Genomic DNA, 23358 nt, shown 5'->3' with positions numbered 1-23358 from the left:
CCATTCCTCAAGGCTTCCAAGTATCTGAGTTCATGAATACAACTTAATAAACTTTTTTTTTGTTTAAGGCAGCATATTATTTACTGTGGGAAAAGAACCAAATCTGAAGTTGGAGGCCCTTTAATAATAATATTAGTAATGATAAATATGCTATTTACTACTTCTGGTAATTTAGTCATCCCTTTGCCCCTTCACCCTTCAATTTTCTTGTTGTCAAAAAGAGTTGTTGATAGCTAGTGATGATGATTATATCTTTTCTGTACTAAATATGCAAGGTACTACTAAAGTGGACCTGGGGTTCCAAAATGACAAATAATAAAAATAGCTAAAATTTTCATAGTACTTTAAAGTTTTACAAAGCACTTTACATGTATTATTTCACTTTATCTTTTAACCCACTTGGATTTTTTATTCCCATTTTACAGATGAAGAAACAGACAGATAGTAGTTAATGACTTGTCCAGGGTCATGCAGTCAGTGTTTGAAACTATATTTGAATTCAAGTCTTCCTGATTCCTGGTTCAGTGTGTTCCTTATCATGCCCCCAGCTGCTCTCAAAGATGTGGTTCTTACTTTTGGAAAGTTTAGACTCTGCCAGGAGAGTTGTCAGGTGTGATCAATAGATCATAGAGTATGATAAGTGGGTTTGGATATCTTCAGAGGAAGAGGTTGTTCTAACTAAATGAAAGAAGTGGCACTTGACCTGGATCTTAATGGAAGACAAGGTCAATATTTTAATATAAAGGAATATATAATGTAATATAATATTGTGTGGCATAATGTAATATAATAACAAGATATGAAGCACAATAATGACATGACATGATGCAATAACACAACACAGAACAATATAATACAACACAATTTAAGGCAGTCAAGTGGTACAGTGGAGAGAGTGCTGGTCCTAGAATCAGAAAGACTCATCTTCATGAGTTCAAATCTGGCCTCAGACACTTACTAGACACTGTGGGCAAATCATTTCACCTGGTTTGCCTCAGTTTCCTCATCTGTAAAATGAGCTGAATGGCAAACCACTCCAATATCTGCTAAGAAAACCCTATAATGAAGAGTCAGACATTACTGAAAATAACTAAACAACAAAAAGACTATGAAATAATATATGTGAATTTCAAAAGATGAATGGGGTGAAGTGCAGAAAACAGGTACAGGGAGGACTATGCTGGATGCAAATCCTATAAGCTTTAAAGAATTAATTATTTAAATTTTCTCTGTGAGCATTTACATCTCAGAAATTTACCACAATTATTTATGTTGGATTGCATCACTTATTTATTTTGTTAAGCATTTTCCAATGATGTTTTCAAAATTTTATTTATTTAAAACTTAAATACAAAATAGAAAACAAAAAACCCCCACCATTGTCATGTGCACAGCAGAATATTAGAAAGGATTCAAAATATACACTATAAATTTCCATTTCATGAAAGCCTGTATAATAAATACTACACAATTGTGTTCAGAGCTATCCATCTTTTCTTTGCTTCCATATGCATATACATATATACACACATATAAATGTACCTGTATATAGATATCTCATATATACACATTTATATACACCTATGTAAGACCATACTATGTTTGTCTTCTATTTCTCTGAAGGTTCCTTTTCCTTTGTAAATTCAAGTCCTTCCATATTTTTCTAAATCTACAAACTCATCATTTCCTACATCATCATAATATTTCAATGTTATACTCTAGTTATTTTAAAAAGTCTAAACGTATTGATTAATATGGTTGACATATAGTGTAGCTTCCCTATTTTTCTCTTTTGATTAAAATCATTTTAACTTTGTCTGAGATCATGATTATTACTCCTGCTTTTTTTAACCTAATAAATTCCACTCCTGATCTTTATTATGTTTGTGTGTATTTCTTATTTTCTATCCCTCATGATTCCTCTGTTTTACTTCTACCAGCTACCTTGCTCTCCTATTAATCTACTCCTCCTCCAAGGATCCCTCCCTTATCCTCTCAGCTCACTCTTTCCTTTGCCTTATTGTTTTTATCTGAATTTAGAAGACTTTTATAACCTTCCAAATATATATGTTGTTCCTTCTTTATCCCATTCCCATTAATCTATACACTTTTCTATGCTTCTTTCTTATCCTATTCTTTCACCTCCTTATTTCTTTATAAATTTAGAAGACTTTTATTCCCTTTAAAATGTTTGTGTTGTTCTCTCTTTAATCCTAATCTCTTAGTCTCTTCCTCTCCCATTCCCTTAGCACGATATTTCTTTCTGAATTTAGAAGACTTATACCCACATGTGTAAATATATATTTTGTATTGTTATTGTATATGTGTATTGTATGTTATATATATGTATCAACATACATATATATGTTAGTAAACACACATATGTATTGTTACCTCTTTAACCCATTCCTTAGACGTAGGGTTCCAGAACTACCAGCCTTCTTTCTCTTCTAATTCTTGTGTGCCAGTTCCTCTTGCACCTTATTTGTATAATTAATCTTTTTAACTTTTCCTACACAGTTTTACTTTTTAGAATCACATTATATTTAAGCTCTGTCCCAATATTTCTTTAGAATTATCTAATTACTAATAACAATCTTAGACATATAATTTATATTTCCACATGTAAAAAGTAAACAGTTTGTTTTGAGTCTCTTTCATTGAGTCTTTGATGTTTATCTTATATTTCTCTTGGATTTTACATGCCAAATTTTCTGTTAAGTTCAGGTCTTTTTGGAACAAAATCCTGAAAATCTGGCAATTCATTGAAGGTCCATTTTTTTCCTTCAAGATTATGTTTAACTACTGGATCTGATATTTTTAACTGTGACCTTAATTCTTTTGCTCTTCAATATGTAGCATTCCAAGACCTGCGTTCTTTTAGTGTGATGATGTTAGGTCTTGTATGATTCTAAATATGGTTTACTATATTTGAATTTTTTCCTTATTGCTTGAAATATTTTCTCCTTGAGCTGGGGTTTCAGAATTTGGCTACTATATTTTTTTAAAAAATTAATTTTTACAAAAATTTTATGCATAGGTAATTTTCCAGCACTGACAAATGAAAAACTTTTTGTTTCGACTGTTCCCCTCCTTCCCCCCACCCCTTCCCCCAGATGGCAGGTTGACCAATACATGTTAAATATGTTAAAGTATAAGTTAAATACAATATATGTATATATGTACAAACAGTTATTTTGCTGTACAAAAAGAATCGGACTTTGAAACAGTGCTCAATTTGGCTACTATGTTCTTGTAGGTTTTCTTTGTAAGAACTTTTTTTGGTAGTGATCAGTGGATTTTTTTTTCTGTTTCTACTTTATCCCTCTTGTTCTAACTCTTCAAGACAATTAAAAAAATTATTTCTTGTATTATTGTATTAAGGTTCTTTTTTTGATCATAGCTCTCATGTAATCTGATTACTCTTATGTTTTCTTCTTCTTGATCTGTTTTCCAGATCAGCTGTTATTCTTCTTAGATGCTTCTATTTTTTCATTCTTTATATTTTTTTAAAAATTATTTCTTGGTCTCTTACAACTTCATTGGCTTCCCCTTGCCCAATTCTAATTTTCAAGGAGTTGTTTTCTTCCTTAAGATTTTGGATCTCTTTTTCCAGTTACTTGACTTTCTTTTTATAATTTTCTTATTTTTCTTGTATTGCACTTATTTTTTAAACATGCATTTGGTTTTTAAAGTCTTTTTGGGCAGGTGATCATTTGATTTTATTCTTTGTTGTATGAGACACTTCTGTTGCTTCAGTATCCTCCTCTGAAAATGAATCCTCATCTTTATTCACATAGTAACTTTCAATGCTGGGTTTTTTTCTCTTTTGCTTATTTTTTTTAAATAAGAGTTTGTTATTGTAACAAGTATTGTTATTGTAATTACCTTTACCTGAGGTAATTCTTCAGGCTGCAACAGGAACCAAGAACTCAACCCTCCTGTACGTGCCCACAGAAGCATCCCTGACTCACATACTGTAGGTATGTGCTGGTTCCTTCTTGCCCGAAGCAGCATCTCAGTAGCACTTATCAGCAGTCCCTTATCAGCAGAGGTTCCCCAATTTTCCTCTAAGAAAAGGGATTACCCATATTGTCTACAAAGTGAAAATTCCTATGGCTGGGGTACAGGCTACCTTCCAACCCAGTTAGCTCCAGGGCTAAGAACTAGCCTGGAGCTAGCCAGAAGTTCACATTGGCCAAATCTCCATTCTGTAATTTTTCTTTGGATCTTCTCAGATACTCCCAGAAGTACTACTGTTCTAGTCTAACTCTTATTTATTTTACATGTCATTGTACAGTAAATTGAATGCAAGTCCTCCTGATTTTGAGGACAATATAGGTAGTGAGAGATAAAATGAAAAGGCATTGGACCCATTTTGTTGAGGACCTTGAATGTTATGGGGAATCATTGATGGATAAATCGATAGACTGACAAATAAATGGATGTATAGATATCAATAGGACATTTCCTATGTCCCAGGAACTATGTATTGTTAAGAATACAAATACAAAAAGAAACAGTTCCTGCCCTCAGAGAACTTGTATTCTAGAGAGTGAAGAAACATAAAAAGGGAGTCGAATTTTTTTTTAAATAGGGGAGGGAAGAGAGAGTGGGACAAAGACCCTTCCCTGCCTAGCTGTTTGACCCAAGTCATGAGACCAGAGTCATGAGACCTGAAAGTTCTTGTGTCAACCATTGCTCCGATAGGAATTCTAGGGGTCTGCTTTATTATCTGTAAAATGAAAATTTTAACAGTTTGTGAGTGTATGACATTCAAGGTCTCTTAGGACTTCATGATAAGAGTTGGATGAGCCTTCCTTTGTGCCTTTCTCTGGGATCTCAGTTTCCTTTTCTGTAAAGCCATGGAGGCAGACTAGAAGCAGCCAGTGAATAGAACTTTAGGCTCAGAATCACAGACTAGAAGCAGCCAGTGAATAGAACTTTAGGCTCAGAATCACAGGCTAGAAGCAGCCAGTGAATAGAACATTAGGCTTAGAGTCAGGAACCTGGCTTCAGCAACTTGCTAGTTGTGTAGTCTTAGATAAATCATTTAATCTCTATCTGTCTCAGTTGCCTCGTCATAAAAATAGAGATAATACTAACCTACCTCCCAGGGTTTTTGTAAGGATGAAATGAGATAATATTTGTAAAGCATCACAGAAATGCTAGCTACTGTTATTATTAAGTGATCTCTCAAATCCCTTTCAGGTCTAACATACTTTGAGGTTTTGGTGGGGTGGGGTTAGTTCCAAGAAACTGGTTGCTATAAACATTTATGTACCATTCCCTAGTAATCAGGGATGTGTGAAAACACAACTAATTATTCCTGATAACTAGCTATTTAGGGCTGTTTAAATAGGAAGCTAATAGCCTTCTTCCTCTGCTTAGGAGGATAGAGGTGGGCAGCATCCCTACAATGACCTTGTCTCTGACCCCATGCATGAGTTTCTCCTTCTCCCCTCTCCTGACTGTTCATTGTGGTGTTTGCTCCAGATATAAAAATCCTGACTTATTACTCTGTCAGAAATGCTAGTGGTCAATGCAATTACACAAATATCCTAACATATGAGCACTTAGCTGCACTTAAAAGGCCAACAGGAAATTTTTTTGATCGATTTGAAAGGCAACCTCTAAAGGAGCCAGACAAGATAGAGTAAGTAGGGAGACCGATGTGGGCCACCATGTCCAGGAAGGCTTCCGGGAAAATAGACTTCAAGCTGGAGCCCCTGAGGGTGGGCCAGGGCTGGAGAGGGCTCAGCTGGGAGGAGAAAAGCTGAGTGCTCCTGGTGCCAGAGATCCTGAATTAACAGATACCAATCACACTTTAGTCTGAGTCACCCGGTAAGCTCTTCAGCCTCAGCCTGGAATGACGAATGTGGGGAGTGCAGAAAGCAGAACGGGTCCAAAGCCCCTTCCTCCAGATCTTTGAGGAACAGCATTACCTTTGGGGACCCCTGTGTTCTTCTCCTGGAAAGCCAGCTGAACCTTTTGGAAACCATAAATCCAGGCTTATTTCAAAGGCAGGAAATTATTGAGTGGCAAGTGAATTGTGCCCTCCCAGAAAGGACCATGGTGCCATTTAGTCCAATCTATACCTTCACAAGAATTCCCTCTATCCCAGATACAACAAGTGATCATAAAATCTCTGCCAAGGCAACACACAGCCACTTTCCACTGGGAGAGGAGCACTCTCCTAATTGGTGATCTAATCTGCCCAGTGCTTTCTATCCTTTCTCTCCCACTCTCTTTTTTAAGGTCTAGCAGACATGTCTAAGCCCTTTTCCAAGTTTGTCGTTCAGTCATGGCTGCGTCTTCTTGTCCCCATTGGGGGTTTTCTAGGCAAAGCTACTGGGGATATTTCCTTCTGAGACAAACAGGGCTAAATGATTTGCTCAGGAACACAGCTAGTAAATGAGGCTGGATTTGAACGGAAGAAGGTGAGTTTTCCTTAGTCCAGACCCTGCACTATCCATTGTACCTCAAACTGCCCAAACAACAGCCCTTCAAATGCTTTCAGACAACTACCATAATTTGAGCAAATTGGTTGCAGAATACACACACACACACACACACACACACACACACACACACACACACACATGTATACATACTGCTTGTGACCTGTGTCACCTGAGATGTGTGTAAGTATAGAAATATTTGTGTTTATTCATGTGTGTAAATATATATACACACATATACACCCAAAAATATATGTATATATACACACACATAAATATATATATTATACATATATATTATATACATACATACATACACACATATGAGAGTGTGTGTGTATGTGTATGTGTGTATTTGAATGCCTATATCCTGTGCTATTTGGTTAAAATGATTTACTCATAAGAAAGGGAAGAAAGCTTTTGTTCTATGTCAGAACTTCAATTAATTGAATTTTTTTTCAAGTTTTATAAGTAGAGGTTACCCCTTGCTGCACTCACTAGAAAATTTCTCTTTTGTAGTTGGGGGGGAACCTTTTTGTCTGTGGCCTAAACAAAGATGGGCAGCTGGGGCTTTATCACTGCTTGAGGCCCTGTCTCACAAAGTCACTCACAGATAACTTTTTTTTTTTTTTCCCCCACAGATAACTCTTAATGGTCTCAAAGTTAGATGAAGAATTTTGAGGAAGAGCCAGATGATAAAGTATCCTTGATTATGACTCTTTACTTTGAAATATCTCTTATTAGAAACAAGAAAGGGTTAAGTATACAGGCTATGGAGTGGAAGGTTAGAATTTTGAAGATCTCTTCCTGCCTAAGGGTTCTGCGATGATCAATGGTATGAATTATATAGTCTCAAGGACTGGATTATGAGGAATTAAGTACTAAGGGGGCAAAGTAAGGGAAATTTGGTCAGGTCAGATCAGTAATGCTGGCTGACAATCTGTGAGGCAGTTGTGAAGGGCCCTGGGTAATGGCAGGCTCTGACAGCTACCCAGAAGAGCTCAGAGCTCAAAGCTCATACGAAACTTGTACCTTGCATGATAGCCAGGATTTAAAAGACCTTTCTGAGTCTTTCTTACTGCTTATCTCTTGAGGTCTAGGGCTTGCTACTATATTGTAGATGGTAGGTATTCAATAACTGACTGTTCAGTTGGATGGAAGATACCAATTAGCCAAGGAGCTTCATTATTGTTGAAATTTTCTCTACTATTCTGGGATTTGGGAATACAAGAACTCTGATGTTCAAATCTGCCCCTTTTATAATGTTTATTTCTTAATGCATTTATGTTTATTTATAATTTGTTTTTCTTTTGCAATGAATAGGTTCTACCAAATGCATTTGGTCAGTTGGGCCTTCCTCCTGGGATTGGAAGACAAGAGACCTCTCAAGTCATAGAGATCAACAACTAGAATCTTGCATCACCATGAATGTCAGTTATGGCAATATTTTGCATCCTCTTGAAGTTCATGTATCAATATACATGGAGTACATGCTAGCAAGGAGACTATGGAGAATTCACAGAAATTCAATTGAATACGGAAGCCTCCCTCTTAGCTTTGATGAGGAAGGGAGGTAAAGAAATGGCCTTGTATGAGCATAATTGGGTTTTTGCCTCAGTTTGTGGCTAAGCCCTAACCTAGCTCACTCATTCCCTCAAAAAACTTCCCTCTAAGATTATCTACAAACTCCAGCCAGCTTTTTAAAGCCCTTCCCAATCTATTTCTATATCTCTAGCCTCATTTTCATTACTTTCCCCAAGAAGACTCTACAAGTTTCAAGGGAGCTCAGGAAAGATGGTGCTATTGAACATTTTGAAGGAAGGAGGGTTTCAGTGAGGAAGGAATGCATTTTAGCTTGCTCTGTTCTTCACACACTAAACCATCTCTAGTCTTGAAACTACTAGTTTTCTGTCCCAAACTAACTTGTCTTCATATTTATTTTGTATATATTTAAAATACGCCATCTCCTATTAAAGAGTGAAAACTCTTTGAGAGTAGGGATGGATTCCTTGTATTTTATCCTTGGTACCTGAGACATAGCAGCTACCTAATAAATGCTTGTTGACTGGCTGGTGGAATATTTTGCTAAGTGTGGCCCAGTACTTTCGCAAGCATTCCCTCCCCTCCCAGGCTTGCCTTGACAGTAAAATTAATGATACTTGGCATTCCGTCCCATGCACCCTGGGCAAGGTTGATTATCTCCAAAGCTGAAGTAAAAACATCAACCGTAAATGCTGAATTGTCAAATCCCAACGGCAAGATCTCCTTGGTTAGCTCTGCTCCAGCAGGGCGCCTCGTGGGAGGGTAATGAACAGCTCAGAGGAACCAGACTGAAGCATGTGTCCAGAGAGCCAAATGGATCTTTAATCTCCCATGAAAGAGAATTTGTCTCTAAGGATAAATCTAGATTAGGACGGGAGGTCGAGTAACAGGTTTAATGAGATCACATTATAGTCCCTTGCTGAACACAAGTTCTGTAAGATTTTCATTCTAGTTCACATGGCTCGACAACCTCTTTCATAATGGACTTAGTAATGTATTTAAATGTTTCCTGTTTTGCAATAAGGAACAACTGCCTACACATAGGACTAGGGAGGGGAGGCTGCTTGATCCTCTGTTATATCTTAGTAGTGAGTGTTTGATGGTTTCCCAGACACCATCAGTTGCCTTGTTGGGGTGGGGAGTGGGGTTGGAGGGAAAATCGTCTCATCCTTCAACACCAAAAAAATTAAAACTGAAATATCCAGTTATGAAGAAGTAAGTTTGCCCACATTGGGCAGAGACACTTCTTTGTTCTCAATGGTGTATCCCACTTCTTAGCTGAAGCAATGAATGAACTATCTGGGATACACCAAGTTTGGATCGTTTCAGTGTAAATGAATCTTTTTTGAAAGGATCAAAATATGAATACTTCACACAGCTTAAGCAAGAATGTTCTCTCCTTGTTACTGTCCATAACTACATTAAAAAAAAACTCTTTCAATCTTTCTGAGACTGTTTTCTCATCTGTGAAATAAAGATAATGGTATTTAATAGGACTTTCTGAGGGTCAAATTAGATAATGTAAAATATAAAGCACTTTGCAAATCTTAAAGATGCCATTATTAGTAGCAATAATAATGAAAAAAACAAAATTCTTCCTCAATAGTAGGTTACTTAATTTGCTTCTAGGATATTTAGAAATGGTTATTGCAAAGCTTAATACTATTACTAAGGGATAATACATTAAGGTATTTAAACAATTTAAATTGCTCAAATCTTCTAAAGGAAAAAAAAATCTTAATATTAAGAAAACCCAAATCAACTCTGCTCTAACTTTGAGCTACAATATTTGCTTTTTGTTTTAGGGGATGTTATTAAAGGATTACTTAAAAAAAAAAAAAAAAAAAAAAAAAAAAAAAGAAATCCACTCCTTTTCTCAACTCAAATGAAAACAAAGATAGCCTAGATAAATGCCATGGAAATTAAAATCTATTTTTTTTAAAAAGCAAGCTATTCCATAGAAGTATGTGTCCTCCTATTAAAGGAAATGGTCCCAATTTACATTCAGCCTCAGGGTCTCCCCAATTTCTTCTTCCCTTCTCCTACTTCATAAGGAATCAATTAATGCACTAACAATTTTGTTCCTCTCCTTTCCTATCAACTTTTTTGTATGTAATGAATCTCCCCTAAACCTTGAGCTTCTTTTATGGAGAAGTGATTGCTAAAAACTCAATACTGAGTTTGGGAGTTCTTCCTATTCCTTAAGTAGTTAATGCTTGAAATCAAACTTTTTTCTTGGATCAGACCTATTATTTTATTGGCATACAGAAATAGTGAGGAACCCCCCCCTATTGAAGTAGATCTGTTGATATTGGATAGAGAGAGCTGGAAAGGATTGTAGAGTCCACAAAATCCAACTCTCCCATTTTACAGATGGGGAAACTGAGGCACAGAGAAGCAAAGTTATAAGATTATAGATTTATAGCTAGAAGGGATCACAAAGATCATGGGGCCCATCTCCCACAATTTTGCAAAGAGGTGACATGCCCAGCAAATGACAGAGTTAGAGACTTGAACCCATCTTTTTGACTCTGAGGTCAGCTCTCTACCACCAATACCATACTGCTCCTTAGCTATCTAACTTCATAATGATCAAGAAGGGTTCATTGGAAAAAGGCTAAAAGGAAAATAAAATTAAACCTTTCTCACCTCATTCAGCCAGTACCAACTTTTTTTTTCTTCAAATTGAAGAATCAAGTAGCTGGGGAGCTTAGACTTTATTCTCACCATCAAAAATTTATGTCCAAAAGTTCAATGATATTAAACTAAAGCACCATTTGATAAAGATAGATTTATTAAAAAAAAAAAAAACTGGGGATTGCATTCCTACAAGAAGCTAAAGGTCAGATGCACCCCAAAATTCCAGGTGGCAGTTGTAATACCTCTCAACATATTTACTTTCCCAAGTACAAATGTGAAAAATCACCAACTCCTGCTGCAGGAGAGGAACTTTTTTTCATAATCTTTTTTTTTTGTATATATTTAACTTAAGCTGTCCAGTCACTGTTGAAAGTGAAAAGAATGCTATCATATAGATAAATCTCAAGTCACTGACCTCTTCTTCACAGACAAAATGCTTACTTACCCTGTAGTAGTAAAAAGCCCATTGGGAAGTGGTTCAATATCACTAAGTGTCCAGAAAACATTTTGTGATGTCACCAGCAATATGTTCAAATACATAAAATGACAGAAGCCCAAGGTAACTTTTGTTATGAACATTTGAAGGGAAAGAAAATTTTCTGAATATTTAACTTAGAGTTCTGTGCCATGGATGTTTCTTTGTATGGGCAATTAAGCACTGAAGAGCCATTCATTTTCACTTTCAAATTCATGTAATGCTAAGAACATATGCTGTCCAGAAATGCACTACAGCTAGTCCCCTGTCCCATTTTCTGAATCTGCACAGCTTTCCATTAGGATAGAACCAATTACATATTTTAAATAATTAATAATAACTAGCTTTTATATAGTCCTTACTAGTGCCAAGCACTTTTTAGTTATTATCTCATTTGCTATTCACAACGGCTTTGGGAGGCAAGAACTATTAATATTCCCGTTTTACAGATGAGGAAAACCAAGGCAAATAGAGTTAAATTGATTTGTCCAGGATTACAGAGTCAGCAAGTGTCTAATGTTGCATTGGAACTCAGGTTTTCCTGGTACTAGGCCAAGCACTCTATCCACTGTACCCACCTAGCTGCCCCCTAATAATAATCATAATTTTAAATAGTGCAAATTCAAATATATGTGATCACATCAGGGGATTCAATATTTCACTAATTGAAGCCTACTTATAATTAAGAGCTAAATAAATGTGAAATGAGCAAGCTCAAGAAGCAATGGGTCACCCATCACTGGAGGCAACAATTGAGGAGATCCTTTGTTGTGTAGATAGCAGAAGGAAGTCTTTTGCAGGCACAGGTGGGATGAGCTGGCCATTGAGGGGATGTCCCTTCCACCTCTAAAATTCCTGTGATGTACACACATCACAACCTAGCTCAATCCAATTCCTAACGGCTTCCAAGTATTTTATGAAAACTACACTCCAGTCAATAAAAAGGAGTCCCCGGCCCCCCAACATGTAATCAAACATCAAATGCTATGCAACATCATCTTGAAGATCTTTTATTTTGTGTGTATGCTGTGCAGAAGACGTCGGCATACGATGTTTTAACTTAAAAAAGACAAAGAGGAGGGAGTTGATGAGGAAGCAGGGCTGGGAGCACACCACGGCTGACATGCTAATGGTTTTCCAAAGATGAGACAGGGAAGGGAAGTAGGTCATAGCAACATTTTCCTGGTCAGAATACAAAGATGACTCGCAGAATTAAACAGTCCCTTCATGGATGGAGTCTGAATTGTTATTAATCAACATTGTCTTTTAAAAAAATTAGAAGCTCTGTTAGGAAAAAAGTGAGCTGTTTGTGTATGTGTGTGTGTATATATATGTATATATACACACACTCACACACACATATATACGTATGTATGTATACTGAATCACATGCAAGAACACAAATAAAAAAATCATTTTACAAATGTGATTACATCGAGTAATCAGTCTCCTGTCATCACAGTACATCAGATTAAGTACCTTGTCTAAGTGGTTTTGTTTTTCATATTTAATTCCTTTATTATTCTGTAAAAGGTAACAAAATATACAGAACAAAACTTTCCCTTTTTTAAACTAAGGTTACAACCCATATTCATTATCATTTATATATAAATACTATTCTCTATAACTGATCATTAATTAAGCCAGAGTATAACACATTAGGTGTATAGAAATTAAAAGTATACCTAACTTTCATGCAAAATAAGGTATCAGAGTGTGTTCCTATATTGTTCCTTCTGAGGGATCACTGCAGGAATGTTTTTTCCAACTAAACCGAGTTACCTGAAGGGGCGGAAATAGACCACTTTGGGGAAGGAGGGAGAAAAAGGGAGATTTTTTCTTTAAGACCAATTTTTCAAAATGAGCACTTTAGAGACATGGATCAATCTTGCATAGATTGGAAAGTGAATCAGGCACTTCTTAGGCTAATTTCTTTGAATATGCAGAGAGAGAGAAAGAGACAGAGAGACAGAGAGAGGGAGGAAGAAAGGGAGGGAGGGAGAGAGGGAAGAAGAAAAGGAAAGAGGGAAGGAGGGAGAATCAAAGTATGGCACTGTCTGGCTACAGTGTGATTTTCTTTAATTACACTCAATCTTGATGCATCACACATGCCAATATGAAGTGCTGTCTATCACTTTATCAGGCTTTAGAGATGCTCAATCTTACTCAAGTCAATCCTGCTGCAGGCCTTTTTGGCACTAATATACAAGGGGGAAATGCTCTAGGTGTCCCTCCAATCCCCCCACCTCCCAGCCCCCAGAATAATAATGCTGAATAATTATTTTCTCTCCATCAGAGAACCTGGAATATGGGAGTTTCTAGATTTATAGCATACTAAAAAAAAGACACATTATACTTGTCATATAGTGAGTCCCCTCAGAAAAGTTCAGATCTGCTTTTTCCCACAGTCCTGCCTCTTAGCTGTACAGTGCATTTTTACATAGCTTCGAACTCATCAATTCTCTGCTTTGTATTCCCCTGTCGAATCTGCCTCAGAGTCTTGTACTTGTCCCGTCCTTGCCTCATGTTCTCGTTGTGGATAATGTCGTTATGGGTTCTCTTATTCTCATCCCTGGCCTGGGACAGCTCGCTTGTCAATGTCTGAAACGTTAAGGAACATGGTTAGATAAATGACACATCGGCAATTTAATGATAGCTATGATAGATACCCATGAGAGGCTCTGAGGTCTGTAAAACATCTCATTTGGAAAAAAAAATTAAAAACAAAACAATATAAAAATCTCATTTGGATTCCTGCAAGTGAGCTATAATAATAGTCATTCAGCTGGATCTCATTTGGGGTTCTCTTGACAAAAATGGCTTGCCATTTCCTTCTCCAGCTCATTTTACAGAGAGGGAAATTGAGGTAATTCGGATTAAGAGAGATGACGAAATTCAAACTATTTGTAGTCACTTGAAAAGGTGCTCCAAATCACTATTGATCAGAGAAATGCAAATTAAGACAAGTCTGAAATACCACTACACACCTGTCAGATTGGCCAAGATGACAGGAAAAGATAATGATGAATGTTGGAGGGGATGCAGAAAAACTGGGACACTGATGCATTGTTGGTGGTGGAATTGTGAACGGATCTAACCAATCTGGAGAGCAATTTGGAACTATGCTCAAAAAGTTATCAAACTGTGCATATCCTTTGACCCAGCAGTGTTACTACTGGGTTTATATCCCAAAGAGATCTTAAAGGAAGGAAAGGGACCTGTATGTGCAAGAATGTTTGTGGCAGCCCTCTTTGTAGTGACAAGAAATTGGAAACTGAGTGGATATTCATCAGTTGGAGAATGACTGAATAAGTTATGATATATGAATGCTATGGAATACTATTTGTAAAGGGCTAGAACTGAGTAATGCACTTGGATAATGAAGCACGTGAGACTAATTGCCAATTGGACAGTTCCCTATTAACTTGTTTGAAGGTTGACCCTCCCCAGCTGTTCTGTGCTGACTTAATTGGTGGGACAAAGAGGGGGAAGTGAACGTGTGTGGGAGGAGTAGGAAGAGGAATTGAGTGGCAGAAGCTGACTCAATCTCTCCAGGCGTTTGAGGGAGGAAGGTGTGTGTGAGGTTGCTAGGCCTAACCCCCTGATCTTGACAGTAAAAGATTAAGAATAAAGATGTTTAGTGATCCTGACTCCAGCTGATTTCTGGGAAGACAAAGTTCCAACAACTATTGTTCTGTAAGAAACTACTAGCAGGATGATTTCAGAGAGGCTTAGAGAGATTTATGTGAACTGATGCTAAGTGAAATGAGCAGAACTAGGAGATCATTATACACGGCAACAAGAAGACTATACTATGATCAGTTCTGATGGACGTAGCTGTCTTTGTACAAAAACTTTTAACTTAATATAATAAAAATTATCTATTTTGTGATCAATAATGATCTCTAGTTCTTCTTTGGTCACAAATTCCTTCCTCCTCCACAGGTCTGAGAGGTAAACTATCCTATGTTATTTTAATTTGTTTATAATATCATTCTTTATGTCTAGATCATGAACCCATTTTGACCTGATCTTGGTATACAGTGTTAGGTGTAGGTCTATGCCTACTTTCTGCCATACTAGTTTCCAGTTTTCCCAGCAGTTTTTGTCAAATAGTGAATTCTTATCCCCAAAGTTGGGGCCTTTGGGTTTGTCAAACACTAGATTACTATAGTCATTGGCTACTTTGTTCTGGGAACCCAACCTATTCCACTGATCAGCTACTCTGTAGCCAGTACCAAATGGTTTTGATGACCACTGCTTTATAATATAGTTTTAGATCTGGTACAGCTTGGAGACCTTTATTTGCTTTTCTTTTCATTAATTCCCTTGAAATTCTTGACCTTTTGTTCTTCCAGATGAATTTTGTTATTTTTTTCTAGGTCATTAAAATACTTTCTTGGGAGTTTGATTGGCGTAACACTAAATAAATAGATTAGTTTAGGGAGTGTTGTCATCTTTATTATATTCACTCGACCTATCCACGAGCACTTGGTATTTTTCCAATTGCTTAGATCTGACTTTATTTGTGTGAAAAGAGTCTTGTAGTTTTGTTTATATAGTTCCAGACTTTCCCTTGGCAGATATATTCCCAAATATTTTATACTATCAACAGTTATTTTAAATGGAATTTCTCTTTGTATCTCTTGCTGTTGGATTTTGTTAGTGATATATAAGAATGCTGATGATTTATGTGGATTTATTTTGTATCCTGCAACTTTGCTGAAGTTGTGGATTATTTCTAAAACTTTTTAGTTGATTCTCTAGGGTTCTCTAAGTATACTACCATATCATTTGGAAAGAGTGATAATTTGGTTTCCTCATTACCTACTCTTTCTCAACTCTTATTGCTGACGCTAGCAGTTCTAATACAATATTGAATAGTAATGGTGATAGTGGGCTACCTTGTTTCACCCCTGATTTTATTGGGAATAGTTCCAGTTTATCCCCATTGTTACTTCTGAGATTTTTTTCTTTAAAGAAAAAAAAGGCACAGGGGAGGGCACCAATAAAAAATATTATTGCCATTTTAACATGCAGAAGACAAGCTCCCCTTTTTCTGGCTCTCCCCCAGGCCCTCTGTTCTGACCTGCAGCTGTCTCTGCACACGCTCGTTCTTCTCGGCCTCCGTGATGCGTTTCTCTTCATTGCGGTCATCCATGATACCCTCGCTGGAGAACTCGGCGCTGTAGCCGCTGTACTCGGTGCCTTCATCCTGCAAGTTCTCATGCACGTGGTAATTCACAGGCTCGTACACAGGGGGTGGCGGCGGTGGCGGGGCAGTCATCACCTGGTGAAGCTCTTCCTTGGTCTTAACAAGATCATCTTGGGCTTCTCTGGCCTTTAAAAAACAAGTTAACAAAGGTGTGAAGACCTTTTCCTTTCCCTTGGACAAAGATCTTATGGCTTGGGCTAGTCTTCCCTTGAGTGTTACTAAGAGATTTTTCTCTAAGAGAGTCAGAAGTTATCACAATTATTTGTGAAGATGTCATAATCCTCCACCAGATTAGATGGTCCATAAGGGCCCAAACCAATATTTTACTTAATAATCCATTCCCACCCACTGTGTGTTTATGATGATGTTTATGATAAATATGATATTTAATAAACATTTATTAAATTAAAATGAACTGAGAAATCAGCCAAGAGAATAAGAGATGAAAGGCTATACAACAAGAAGAGTGATGTTGGAAGAGAGGGGACTGGATGGCATAGGTGTGAGAGCAAGAGACTTCTCAAAATGTCAGCTTCTTTGGTGGGGGGGGACTGGATTTGCAGTATCAGGTGCCTGCCTTCCATAAGAGCAAGTGAAGAATTTGAAACAAGAGAGAGAAGGAGGCTCTACTGAAATTTGGAAATTCCCTAATAATTAGAAGAATAAATCCAAAAGAAGAAGAATAAATAGTCCGCCTTGCAAGGTGAGGTGGGGGGGTGGGGGTGGGGTTGAGCTTCCCATCATTGAAGGTCTTCATTTAGAAACCAGATGATCATTTGTTAGGATTATTACTGGGGGATGGGGTGGGGGGAGATACTCCAGTGCCAGGACAGAATTAAATTAGAGCACTTCAGAAGTCTCTTCCATGTCTGGAATTCTATAATTTTATAATACGAGAAAGAAGGCAGACGATGTCAGGTGCCCCTGAGAAGAGAAAAGCTGGATTCAAAATTAAATTCCTTGTCAAAACCAGTTTTGATCATAGTTGAACAGTGCAAAGCATAAAAGACCTTAAAAAGAGACTTGGCAGAACCCAAAGCAAAGTAGGTGGAAACCAAATAATAAGTTCCTTATTCTTTTGCTAATCTAGTCAATTCAGCACTTACATTCCAGGAAGGATTTCTGCTTAGGTAATAACGTAATATCTGAGGTTGGGAAATGTCTCAGACCATTTGAATGGGAACGTGCTTGTTTTGCTCAGACCCCATTCTCTGATAAAGAAAAGCGATGACTGGACTAGGTACCCCAATGAGCAGTGCCGGGGGAGGAAGAAAGGAAGCCCTTCCCCCTCTTACCCTGAGCTGCCATTCTTCCACCTCATCCTCCTTACGCCTCCTCGCCTCTTCCAGAAGAGCAATCTTGGCGGTGTATTCAGCAAGTTCAGCAGCCTGGTGAGAAAGGACTAAAATTATACTTGGAAACCTTTCCACAGAGTCCTTTTGTGAATGAAAATCTAGGACCAGGATTGCATATTCTGGTGAAAGGAGACTCCTGTGACCCAAATCTTCCGCCCACCCTCCCTCCCAAGTCCCTTTGGCTAACAGGGGCCATTCAGACACCCAAAGGCGTGGTGTTTCCAGCTCCAGCACCTTTTCACTTTCCTCCAGTTATATCCCTCCAGGGAAGGTGTCAGGCCCCACCAAGTCCTATTCTAAGAGAAGACCCACTGCTCCATGTCCTGTAACACCCCCCACTGACTTTATGTCAAAGTGGCTCATGTTACAGAGCCAAATAACAATGATTACAAGGCAGATGCCCCTTTTTTTCATCCAAGGTGGCAGCCCTTTATAATTTAGCATCTTGAAACCCAGGTAATTCCTACCAGCTGCTCCTGGCTCTTTATCTGATCCACAGCTTGTCTTTCTAGTTCTTCTTTGGCTCTAAGAGCAGCCACTCGGTCGGCCTCCAGGCGCTCAGCCTCTTCCTGGGCTCGCTTCCGCTCTTCTTCCAGCTGAATGGCCTTTTGGATCTGATCAGAGAGCTCTGGAGAGACAAACGGGAGATTCCCCCCCAGGCATAAGGATCCAAAGCCAGGGTTGCCCTCAGCCCCTCCTTCCCAGGCTGCCAGCTACCAGAGACTCTCCTCCCTTCATCACCAACGAAAAGGTTTAGAGACAAAGTCCGACACCGACCAGCTGTGGGGCTACGGAGCTTAATGTCTGGGTCTCAATGTCCTCATCTGTAAAATGCAAGAGCTAGACCGAATAATTCTAAGGTCTTTTCCAGCTCTTTTCCAGCTCTCAATCTAGAATTTTTATATTTTTTATATCAATTGTTTGCTCAGATGGGTTCCTAGCACACTGATTTTGATGTTAGGATCTCTACTTAGTGCTGTAACTATTTAAGACAATAATATGTGTGGGTGTGTATATAGATATGTATCTGATTAATGTTTTTGATACATACATATATATGTATACTGTATATCAAATAACAATATGTATATATGTGGATGTGTGTGTAAGCATGCATATATATCTTACCATATAGAAGTGTGAACAAAGCAAATTTTGGACAAAGCATTCAAATGCACAACAAATCCTATACTGAAATTACTTTCATAGCAAAAAAAAAAAAATTGTAACCCATAATTACACCCAAATTTATCTGGAATTTATAAAAGACTGTGTGTGTGTGTGTGTGTGTGTGTGTGTGTGTATGTGTTTGTGTACACACATATATATCTAAGATGTTTTTAATACATATATACTGTATATATAATAATTATACATAGATATGTAGATATGTGTATGCATGCATATGTATCTTACCATATAGAAATGTGAACAAACCAAAATTTCTGACGTACCAGAAATCCTATAGCAACATTCTTTTCATAGCAAGAAAAAAAAAAAAAAAAAAAAAAAAAAAATTTTAACAGCACAAACTATTACACCCAAATGTATCTGGAATTTATGATTTATATACACACACATACACACATAAGCATATGCATGTGTACATACATATATGTGTATGTGTATATATACTGTATAGAATAACTATATGTATACATATGGATGTGTGTACATGCACATATATATATTTTACCATATAGAAGTGTCAACAAACCAAGTTTTTGACCACAGCACTCAAATACACAATAAATCCTATAGTGAAATTCTTTTTATAGCAAAAAAAAAAAAATTTGTTTTGTAATAGCGCAACAATTACACCCAAATTTATCTGGAATTTATAAAAGACATATATATATATATACATATATATATGTATATATATGCATACACACACACACACATATATATGTACAAACAACCTTGTGAGGCAGTATTAAGTATAATTATCCCATTTTACAATAGGAAAAATCAAGGCTCATAAGTTAAGTGACTTTTCCTACAGACATAGGCAGTAAATACCAGCTGCCATTCCAGCTCAGATCTTTTGACCCTAAGACCCAAGTGCATAACACCATGCCTCTTTCAAGTCAACAACAGTTCAATGGACATATGGTAAGAGTCCACTAGTTACTATTCTAAGCACTGGGAACATAAAGAAATAGTCCCTGCCCTAAATGAAGCTCATAATCTGACAAGCAAACAACTATGTACAAATAAAACATAACACAAGATGCTGGCTCTTTCTCCCTTCCCTTCCCCTTTTCTCCTCTCTTTCCCATCTCTATTTTTCTTTCTCCACCTCTTTATCTTCCTATTTCTCTTCCCCATTTTTATCTGTCTATCTCTTTTCCTCTCTCCTCCCTTCTGCTTCTTTCTCTCTCTCTTCTCCTCCACCTTTTTCTCCATTTTTGTTTGTCTTTTATCTTTTTCTCTAACTCTTCTCCTCCACTGTTTCCCAATGTTTCTGTCTTCTTCTTCTTTTCCTTCTCCTCCTCCTTCTCTCCCATCCCCTCCACCTCTCCCCTTATACTATACTATTCCACTCTCCCATGACAAAGGACAACTCAGCTGTTCCTATACCATTAGCCTCCTTACCCTTTTCTGCTTTCTTGGTCTTTTGTTCATAATCCTGAAGCCTCTGCATCAGTTCCTCCTTCTCTCGCAACATCTGCTCCTTCTCTCGTTCAACAATCTCTCTTCTCTTCTTTTCAGTTTCCAACTGCTGCCTATTGGAAAGGGGAAGAGGTGGAAGAAAGAAAGAAAAACTTCAAACTTCAGAAGGAAAACTACAAACATTCGAATGACTGTGGAAACCATGGGCTTTTTGATTTTTCTGAAGCCTATGGGAAGATTCTCTTTCTCACTTGCCCTATAGCCCTTTTTGTCTTTCCACCATGAATGTAGAAGAACATACTAATTTCTAAATCAGCCTCACCAATAAGACCCACCCTCCTCATGGTGGTCTATAATTAAAGTCATCCTTAGATCTTTCTACAGTTTCTCATTTTGTATCTTTGGACATTCAGCTTCCAAGGCAATTGGATTTTGTTTCTTAAGTCCAACACCTTTATATTATAATGTTAAATTAAATTAACATAAATACAATATAAATGTATAAAAAAATATAAATTAAATTATATTCAGTTGTGACTGCCAATAGGCTTTTAATCCCAGAGACATAAACATGCAACATTAGAGTAATCAGAGAAATTCGGAGCTGGAAAAGATCAATTTGTTCCTTTCCAACAAGGAAACCTGAGATCTAAGGTACTGCCTCAAACCACACAACTACTCAGTGGTATAGTCAGAAATGGAACTCGGGTCTCCTGACTCCCTGTGTTTAGCGAGCAGACCTGTATATGTTTGGCAAGAAGAACTTAATAAATATTTACTATGTGCCAGGACACAGTAATAAGCACAGGGGAGGCAAATACATTGAGGAAAATAGAAAAAAAAAAGTTAAAAGGTGATTTGGGTAGAGGGAAGGAAGTGTTAGGCTGGAGCTGGTTTGGTGCTTAGTATTTTATATAGATGAACAGCCTAGGGAGGCAGTGTAGTACAAAGGGTATAAGATTTGGAGCTGGAAGAATGCTATTTCCTTATCTGTCCAAAAAGGAGACTAGAATTGAGATACCCTCCAAATTTTAAATCCATGATTCATGTTGGGATGTCATTCTAGTTCCATTTCCCAGGACTACTATCTCTGTCTTTGCATACAAGGTGCATTGCACTGCTTTCCTTGGCCCTGATGTCCCCTTCTTAGCTCACCTCTCCAGTTGTTTCTGGTGCTTCTCTTCCCGTGCCTGGGCCTTCATCTGCTGTACCTCAATGGTATCTGGCTTCCTACGGCGCATGTACAGCTCATGGTTCCCCATGCAAAGCTGAAGGATCCGCTTATTAATCCGAAGCCGAGGTGCATAAAACACAAAGTCCTGTAAAACAAAATAGAATTCCTCTTGTGATACTCAATCACTTTGCCATCTTATAAGCTACAGGTGTTATCTTAAGATGCTAAGGAAAGAATATCACACCAATCCAAAAGCAAGAGAAGAAGAAATGGAATTTCCTACTGGGCTTCCTCCACTATTAGGTGACCTAAGCTCTCTGGGATGAGAATGAGAGTAAGGTCACAAAGAGAAATGTCCTTCATTAGAGTATAGCCTTTCTGAGGACAAAGGACTTTGTGATTTCCATTGTACCTAAACAATCATATTATAATATGTTCTATTTGCAACGCATGTTTACTCAACAAATAACTGTTGACATGAAACTATTGTTTGTTTCACTGGAAAGGGATGCATTAATCAGAATTTCCAGACCAGAAAAGAATTCCTGTGCTCTTATTAAGGCAGACACATCTGAAAGTGTTTATTTTCTTAGTTTCAACCTTATCCTAGTATCAGGTTCAATAAGTAGAAAATAGTGAATAATGGTTTAGTAACAGAAACAAATATATTAAGGCAAAAGTGCTTAATCTACTTCTTTTCCTTCCTTCTTATAACCATAGGGTCCTCACCAATCCTCTGCCAACACTATCTGAAGAAAAACAAGGGACATATGAGATATAAAAATCTACACTATACAAATAATTACTAGAACAAGATATTACTGGCAACATCAGAAATATTGAGAAGTAACTTAAGAATAAATTCAGATATATATATGTGTATGTGTATATAAATAAAGAATTCTGAATGTTGATAATAAAAGGATAGTTTTGGATGTTATTGCAACATCAATCTCAGAAACCTTCTACTTCTGATCTTTCTTAAGGAAATCTCCCTCTGGAGTTTCAAATACATGCTTTAAATCATTACGTTTCCTAAGACGGCAATGTCTGAGAAATTGGGAGAAAATATATTTTTATTACCCACCTACCTTTTATTATACGACAAGATTGTATTATGGCTTCATAATCATGTACCATAAATGGGTTCTAAGTATGATTAATGAAAATATGCAAAGAACTACTTAGCTTAAAAAAAAAAATTAGACTGAGATGACATTTTTTATTAACTAAAGTCTTCCAAGAACCAAGATTGCATCTTTAGAGCAGCCAGTTCCCTAGAGCAATTAGGGGATCAATTTAGTTATGCAATGTTGTTCAGGGTCCCAAGGGGGAGGAGACAGAGGAAAAAAGCAAAAGGGAGGAAACAGTGCATTGCCTTTCAGATAACCAGTTTATGACCTAAAGTAGAAGAGCTGAGCAATCACATCTGTTGATACTCCTTACTTGCAGAGTCACCATTTTTTTTTTTAGATTTCTAAGTCCATAGCCACTATGGAAACCTCTGGAGGCAAAACCACCCTACATCCTTTTTTTCTCTGGACTCATAAGGTACTTAATTCACTTAAAAATTCACTTAAATAATACTGCCCTTGGGAAAGGGAATTCCAGATAGGAAAACTCATGGAAAGTGAATCCGGGAGCTTAAAGACAACCACCTAAGGAGGAAAATATAAGACTGGAAGAGAAACATTCTCAAAAATAGGTTGGTCCCAAGACACTAAGAAATTTTTGGATTATTTTCCCAGGTTACCCTCATACCAATGAGTGTGGCCATGGGCTCTTTTCTGTTTTTGCTACAAGTTTCTTGGTTTCAGAGCTCCAAAACTATGTGGCAGCAATCTGGATGTACCCTTGTAAAGGTGACCACAGGCTTCAAA

General features: G+C 37.4%; 1 protein-coding gene across 3 annotated transcripts in view; it reads right to left on the bottom strand.

Moving 5' to 3' along the window:
- Positions 1 to 12112: 12112 nt before the first annotated feature.
- The window catches only part of EZR (ezrin), a 67649-nt gene continuing 56403 nt past the window's right edge, over positions 12113 to 23358 (bottom strand). For 2 of the 3 annotated variants that reach the window (XM_074309412.1, XM_074309413.1), the window contains exons 9-14: positions 21460 to 21623; positions 20287 to 20417; positions 18156 to 18316; positions 17629 to 17721; positions 16208 to 16459; positions 12113 to 13719 (exon numbers count right to left, since the gene is read on the bottom strand). In XM_074309412.1, coding sequence (XP_074165513.1) covers positions 13555 to 13719; positions 16208 to 16459; positions 17629 to 17721; positions 18156 to 18316; positions 20287 to 20417; positions 21460 to 21623 — 966 coding nt within the window. In that variant the 3' untranslated portion in view covers positions 12113 to 13554. Of the gene's footprint in view, positions 13720 to 16207; positions 16460 to 17628; positions 17722 to 18155; positions 18317 to 19142; positions 19164 to 20286; positions 20418 to 21459; positions 21624 to 23358 lie in introns of all 3 variants that reach the window. The other variant, XM_074309411.1, reaches the window with a different exon arrangement.

Source organism: Sminthopsis crassicaudata, chromosome 4 (genome assembly GCF_048593235.1).
Source record: "Sminthopsis crassicaudata isolate SCR6 chromosome 4, ASM4859323v1, whole genome shotgun sequence".
Lineage (NCBI taxonomy): Eukaryota > Metazoa > Chordata > Mammalia > Dasyuromorphia > Dasyuridae > Sminthopsis > Sminthopsis crassicaudata.
Note: the sequence above shows the minus strand (reverse complement) of the source record. Positions and strands in the feature narration are given on the sequence as shown.